The sequence below is a fragment of the Zophobas morio genome, unplaced genomic scaffold (assembly GCF_036711695.1).
Source record: "Zophobas morio isolate AGI-343-1 ecotype UQ-CSIRO unplaced genomic scaffold, CSIRO_AGI_Zmor_V1 ptg000297l, whole genome shotgun sequence".
NCBI lineage: Eukaryota > Metazoa > Arthropoda > Insecta > Coleoptera > Tenebrionidae > Zophobas > Zophobas morio.
This window is the reverse complement of record NW_026972401.1, coordinates 133082-140635: the sequence shown is the minus strand read 5'-3', so window position 1 is coordinate 140635 and position 7554 is coordinate 133082. Positions and strand designations below refer to the sequence as shown.

Here is a 7554-nt window from a genome sequence, read left to right as displayed (position 1 = left end):
AAACGTCACTTTTGAAGTGTTTTCTTGTACTTTTAAGCCACTCAGATACCCTACGGGCTCGGAAAGTGCAACGAAACCATCAAATTTTAGCTAGAAACTGTATTTTTGTCGATTTTTATTGAATTTGAACTATATTTCAACGCTTTTTGATGGTTCTGAGCCACCAAACACACTTAAAGCATGCAGAATCGACTCAGAATAGGAAAAGGAGACGTTTAGGTCAATTTTATGCATTCTGGCGTTCGTAGATACAAGAAAACTGTTAAAATTCTTCAGAAACGTCACTTTTGAAGTGTTTTCTTGTACTTTTAAGCCACTCAGATACCCTACGGGCTCGGAAAGTGCAACGAAACCATCAAATTTTAGCTAGAAACTGTATTTTTGTCGATTTTTATTGAATTTGAACTATATTTCAACGTTTTTTGATGGTTCTGAGCCACCAAACACACTTAAAGCATGCAGAATCGACTCAGAATAGGAAAAGGAGACGTTTAGGTCAATTTTATGCATTCTGGCGTTCGTAGATACAAGAAAACTGTTAAAATTCTTCAGAAACGTCACTTTTGAAGTGTTTTCTTGTACTTTTAAGCCACTCAGATACCCTACGGGCTCGGAAAGTGCAACGAAACCATCAAATTTTAGCTAGAAACTGTATTTTTGTCGATTTTTATTGAATTTGAACTATATTTCAACGTTTTTTGATGGTTCTGAGCCACCAAACACACTTAAAGCATGCAGAATCGACTCAGAATAGGAAAAGGAGACGTTTAGGTCAATTTTATGCATTCTGGCGTTCGTAGATACAAGAAAACTGTTAAAATTCTTCAGAAACGTCACTTTTGAAGTGTTTTCTTGTACTTTTAAGCCACTCAGATACCCTACGGGCTCGGAAAGTGCAACGAAACCATCAAATTTTAGCCAGAAACTGTATTTTTGTCGATTTTTATTGAATTTGAACTATATTTCAACGTTTTTTGATGGTTCTGAGCCACCAAACACACTTAAAGCATGCAGAATCGACTCAGAATAGGAAAAGGAGACGTTTAGGTCAATTTTATGCATTCTGGCGTTCGTAGATACAAGAAAACTGTTAAAATTCTTCAGAAACGTCACTTTTGAAGTGTTTTCTTGTACTTTTAAGCCACTCAGATACCCTACGGGCTCGGAAAGTGCAACGAAACCATCAAATTTTAGCTAGAAACTGTATTTTTGTCGATTTTTATTGAATTTGAACTATATTTCAACGTTTTTTGATGGTTCTGAGCCACCAAACACACTTAAAGCATGCAGAATCGACTCAGAATAGGAAAAGGAGACGTTTAGGTCAATTTTATGCATTCTGGCGTTCGTAGATACAAGAAAACTGTTAAAATTCTTCAGAAACGTCACTTTTGAAGTGTTTTCTTGTACTTTTAAGCCACTCAGATACCCTTCGGGCTCGGAAAGTGCAACGAAACCATCAAATTTTAGCTAGAAACTGTATTTTTGTCGATTTTTATTGAATTTGAACTATATTTCAACGCTTTTTGATGGTTCTGAGCCACCAAACACACTTAAAGCATGCAGAATCGACTCAGAATAGGAAAAGGAGACGTTTAGGTCAATTTTATGCATTCTGGCGTTCGTAGATACAAGAAAACTGTTAAAATTCTTCAGAAACGTCACTTTTGAAGTGTTTTCTTGTACTTTTAAGCCACTCAGATACCCTACGGGCTCGGAAAGTGCAACGAAACCATCAAATTTTAGCTAGAAACTGTATTTTTGTCGATTTTTATTGAATTTGAACTATATTTCAACGTTTTTTGATGGTTCTGAGCCACCAAACACACTTAAAGCATGCAGAATCGACTCAGAATAGGAAAAGGAGACGTTTAGGTCAATTTTATGCATTCTGGCGTTCGTAGATACAAGAAAACTGTTAAAATTCTTCAGAAACGTCACTTTTGAAGTGTTTTCTTGTACTTTTAAGCCACTCAGATACCCTACGGGCTCGGAAAGTGCAACGAAACCATCAAATTTTAGCTAGAAACTGTATTTTTGTCGATTTTTATTGAATTTGAACTATATTTCAACGTTTTTTGATGGTTCTGAGCCACCAAACACACTTACACATTTTTCATTTCGAATATCAGTCGGTTGTGCAGTGTGCTTAGTGATTTGGTATTTAATTTGTGATTATTTGCTGTAAAATTTCGATTTAATTTTTGATAGCCCCTCGTATAGCACTGGTAAGCTTAAATACGTTAAGACGTATAATCTTATTAAGCCCTTTTGGGCCATTCAGTGATTTCAGCTGTTTGATAATTTTTTCTCGTGTCTGGTAGTTAACTGTTTACTATTTTTAGTTTAGTTTTCTCTCACTGAGGAGGGCGCTTTCCGCGTCCTGCTGTTATGGCGGTCGCCAAATTGTAAACACTGGTGTAAAATTTTTCCTTGAATCTTTTTGCCTGCCGGCTACACATTCTCAAAATGAGTGACCAGCAAAATCTAGTTTGTCCAGGCTGTAATAGTGCTGTTGATGTGAATTTATCCATTTCTTGTGATCTTTGTGGGCGAGGTCTTCACTCTTCTTGTGCGGGTCTTACTTCTGGTGAAGCGGCTAGCTTTAGAATTGCTCATCGGCGTTCTCCACATTTAAAATTGCTATGTGTCAATTGTATTGACGTTTTTCAAACTCCTCCCTTTTCACCAACATCTAATAATTTTAGCGATGTATCATTTGAACGAAATTTGTTTTTAAAATATGTTCGTATAATGTTGAATGATGAGATTGCTCCCCTAAAGGAAAAAATTTCGGCCATGCTTAATAGCCCTATGCATGCTGTGACTGATGATTCTCCTAACCCAAATATGCAAGAGATATTGAATGAAATTCAGTCGCTCCGTTCTGAGGTTAATAACCTCAAGGCTAGCAACCTTGACCTATTAAAATTAAGTCAGCTTAATTTATGTGTTTCCAATCCCCAAGCCAACGCAAGCCCTGAACCTACAAATAAGGGTAATAGCCATGTATCGTATGCCAGCAAACTTTCTGCCCAATCAAGCAAACTGGTCATCAAGCCAAAAAACCCCGATCACTCAGTCTCCCAGACGAAGTCTGACATTTTGAAAAATGTTAATTTAGCTGATGAGAACATTATAATTGATAAAGTAAAACCAGTCTCAAGTGGCGGATTAATGATTGAGTGTCATGATCAGTTAGGTGGTGACAAATTTAAACAACTTGCTAACACTAAATTTGGAGAAATGTATGAAGTGAGAGCGGTCAGACCATATCGACCTGCTGTGCGTTTTGTTGGTCTGTCTAAAGAAATTACTAAAGATATGTTGGCTAACTACATAGTCAAACAAAATCCCACAATCTTTGGTAATTCTCCTTGGTGTAGAGTTCTGCGTCATTGGTGCACATTTAACAATAAAGACGTTTTTCAAGCAGATGTTGAAATTGATCTTGATGTCTATAACAAGCTGCTGCAACTGGGTGAGATAATAATTGGTGTCAACAGCTGCAAAATTTATGATGCAATCTCAGTTCCTAGATGTCGTAGGTGTAATGGGTTCTTTCATAATGATAAACAATGCAAAAGGGCTATTTCCTGTCCAATATGCGCCGGCGAACACCACGTCGGTAAATGCTCGGTTCCAAAGGAAGAAAGACGTTGCAGTAATTGCGTTTCTCTAAAATCCTCTCTTGAGAGTATGTCAAACAATCGAACTATTAATATCAATCATGCAGCTTGGGAGGGTGCTAAATGTGAAGCTTATTCTTTAGCTCTTGAAAAGTTTAGAGGTAGTTTTATGGGCAAAACTTCAAAAAACTAGGTACACTTAAAACAAATTATGCTTTCAGTGCTTTTTCTGTTCGTAACTGTTTCTTGAAGTCAACCAGTAATATGTCTTCCTTCTCTTCTGACAGTGAATCTGCTGCTTATGATCAAATGAATTGTCAACATGTATCAACTTCTACAGCTTCCAATTTTAATTTATATTATCAGAACGTCCGAGGGCTTAACACTAAAATTAATACTTTTTTTGGTAATGTATGCGACTGTGAGTTCGATATTGTATGTCTCACCGAGACAGGACTTTCCTCTAGTGTTAAAAGTGATGAACTCTTTGGATCCGGGTATAGTGTTTTTAGGAGAGATCGTTCTTTTAAAGAATGTGGTTTATCTAGGGGTGGAGGTGTTTTAATTGCTACTAAAAGTACTTTGTCTTCCAGTGTTGTTTCCATTCCACAGCAGTATGATTACAGCATTGATCTATTAGCGGTGAAAGTGAAACTGGGACCAAATAAGATTATTGTCATTTTAACAATTTATATCCCCCCGTCTGTAAATTGTGACACATATGAGAAATTCATTGAATTTCTATGTACGTTAAATTGCCTCCTCGATAATAAGGAATGTGTAATTATTGGTGATTTCAACTCGACATATTTTTCTGTTAATGGTACTGATCGTAAGTCAAGCTCGCTGCAAAATTTCTCTTCTTTTGCTAACCTGACTCAGTACAACTGCATTACAAATCAAGATGGACGTCTCTTGGATTTAATATTTAGTAATATTGAATGTAATGTTTATGAAGATCCTCTGCCTATGGTGCGTGTTGATCCTTACCATCCACCTTTGAATGTTCACTTCGCTATTAAACACACACGTTTTAAAAATTTTAAATCCAACCAGTCTGAATGGCAATTCAATTATAGAAAAGGAAATTATATCAACTTATACCAACATCTATGTGAATTTGATTGGAATGTTCTTCCTGATACGTATGATGTTAATGTAATGTGCGACAAATTTTATTATTATCTGAAGGAAATCTTTCGCCTTCACATCCCTTTAGGACCTCGTAAATACTCAAAGCGGTATCCTCCGTGGTTTTCATTAGATATAATAAAAATGCTTAAAGCCAAAGGAAAGGCTTATGAACGTTACAGGAAAAGTCCTCAAAGAGAGCTTTATGTTGAATTTCAGACTCTTAGATCAGAGACAAAAAAATTGATTTCAGCATCGCACAAAGCATATGTACACATGATTCAAAATCAAATTCATGAGGATCCCGCCAAATTCTGGGCCTTTGTCAATCTACAACGTGGTAAGTCTAGGATACCTGGGGTAGTAAATTACAATGAATCCAGCCATTGTACACCTACTGCAGTCCTTAATGCTTTTGCTTCTTTCTTTGCTAGTGTATTTACCGATTCTGATAATACCTTTTGTGCATCCAGTTCGATCAACATACAATCTTTAAATGTAAGTCTGCCACTTATAACAAATGAAGATGTTGTTGCCGCTTGCAAGAAGTTAAAAAGTAAATTTACAGCCGGAGTCGACGGCATCCCGGCGTTTCTAGTGAAAGACTGTGCAGTCCTCTTTGCAACACCACTTACCCGTTTGTTTAATTTATGCATTCAGACTGGACAATTTCCATATACTTGGAAAAAAGCGCGCATTTGCCCTGTACACAAGGACGGCGATATCTCTGATGTGTCTAACTATAGACCTATTTCCATTCTGTGCAATTTTTCCAAGATTTTTGAGATGGTTATATACGGAAAAATATATCACCAAGTCCTGCCAAAAATTTCACTTAGTCAACATGGCTTTGTGAAAGGACGGTCTACCCTTACCAATCTAGTTCAGTTTACTCAATATGCTCTCAGTGTATTAGATAAAGGTGGTCAATTAGATGTCATATATTTTGATTTTCGTCGTGCGTTTGACAGAATTGATCATTACATTTTATTGTATAAATTGCAGATGTTTGGGTTTGACAGTAACTTAGTCAAATTATTTGAGAGTTATCTCCTTGGACGGACACAGTACGTTTCATATGAAGGTTTCAATTCTTTCTCATATCCAGTTCGTTCCGGCGTGCCTCAAGGTTCTAACCTTGGCCCACTTTTATTTCTTCTTTTTATGAACGACCTGCCGGATATTGTTAAAAACAAAATTTTGCTTTATGCTGATGACGTCAAATTATTTAGAGAGGTAAAGGATCAGGATGACAGTCACTCGTTACAGAATGATGTATCCAAATTTGTGCTATGGTCTGAGTATAACAGACTATCACTATCGCTTGATAAATGTAGATACATAGCATATACTAATAAAAAGTATCCTGTGGTCACTAATTATTTTTTAAGTAATGTAAGCATTAAAAGAGATGTCGTTATTAAAGACCTAGGTGTAATTTTTGATGTAAAACTACAGTTTGCTGAACACTACAGATACATTGCAGGTAAGGCGTCCAAAATTACGGGATTTATTATACGCAATTCAAAATCGTTTAATACTGAATGCGTTAAGAAATTGTATTTTTGCTACGCAAGATCTCTACTTGATTATTGCTCTACTGTGTGGTCACCTATAGATCAATGCCACAAGATGTCCTTGGAGAAGATACAGAGACGGCTCCTGAAGTATCTAGCCTTTAAAAACGACAATATATACCCTCCACGCAAATTTCCAGAGAACCGGCTACTTGAAAGATTTAGTATTCCAGCTCTAGAGATAAGAAGAAATATCCTTGCTGTATCATTCCTATATAAGGTCGTCAATGGTTATATCGATACACCAGAAATATTGGAAGTTATAAAATTTCGCGTGCCACAACTTCAGCTCAGAAGTACAGATACGTTCTATTTGCCTACAGCCAGAACAAAATTATTGAAGAAATCACCTATATATCTGATGTGTTCAACCTTCAACAAATACGGGAAAAGCTGCGATATATTCTACGATAGCCAAAGATGCATCAGAAGTATCATTTGTTTAAAGTCGATGGCTAATTTCCAATAGTAAATTATGCTTTTCAAATTCTCTTTTTTCTTTAGATATCTTTTTATAATTTATGTAATTTATGAGTTACCGTTTATTCATTTATATGTGAAATTGTCTGTAACTACGACTGTTATGTCAAATTATACTTTATTTAGATTTATATTCAGTCAGGTACATATTATACATATTATCCTATAATTGGGCCCCGGTCTGTTGGATAATAAACATTTATTTATTTATTTATTTATTTAAAGCATGCAGAATCGACTCAGAATAGGAAAAGGAGACGTTTAGGTCAATTTTATGCATTCTGGCGTTCGTAGATACAAGAAAACTGTTAAAATTCTTCAGAAACGTCACTTTTGAAGTGTTTTCGTGTACTTTTAAGCCACTCAGATACACTACGGGCTCGGAAAGTGCAACGAAACCATCAAATTTTAGCTAGAAACTGTATTTTTGTCGATTTTTATTGAATTTGAACTATATTTCAACGTTTTTTGATGGTTCTGAGCCACCAAACACACTTAAAGCATGCAGAATCGACTCAGAATAGGAAAAGGAGACGTTTAGGTCAATTTTATGCATTCTGGCGTTCGTAGATACAAGAAAACTGTTAAAATTCTTCAGAAACGTCACTTTTGAAGTGTTTTCTTGTACTTTTTAAGCCACTCAGATACCCTACGGGCTCGGAAAGTGCAACGAAACCATCAAATTTTAGCTAGAAACTGTATTTTTGTCGATTTTTATTGAATTTGAACTATATTTC

General features: G+C 36.0%; 1 protein-coding gene across 1 annotated transcript; it reads left to right on the top strand.

Moving 5' to 3' along the window:
• The first annotated feature begins 3893 nt into the window (after positions 1 to 3893).
• On the top strand, positions 3894 to 6806 carry LOC135119725 (uncharacterized). The gene is made up of 2 exons (XM_064044117.1): positions 3894 to 5397; positions 6379 to 6806. Exons 1-2 carry the CDS (start codon positions 3894 to 3896, stop codon positions 6804 to 6806), a joined length of 1932 nt encoding a protein of 643 aa, XP_063900187.1.
• Positions 6807 to 7554: the final 748 nt, after the last annotated feature.

Bases quoted from the DNA above. Each gene is read 5' to 3' on its own strand.
- LOC135119725 (XM_064044117.1), top strand. From the start codon at position 3,894: ATGTCTTCCTTCTCTTCTGACAGTGAATCTGCTGCTTATGATCAAATG. The intron at 5,398-6,378 runs GTTTGTTTAATT...GGTCACCTATAG, and splicing joins CTTTGCAACACCACTTACCC to ATCAATGCCACAAGATGTCC.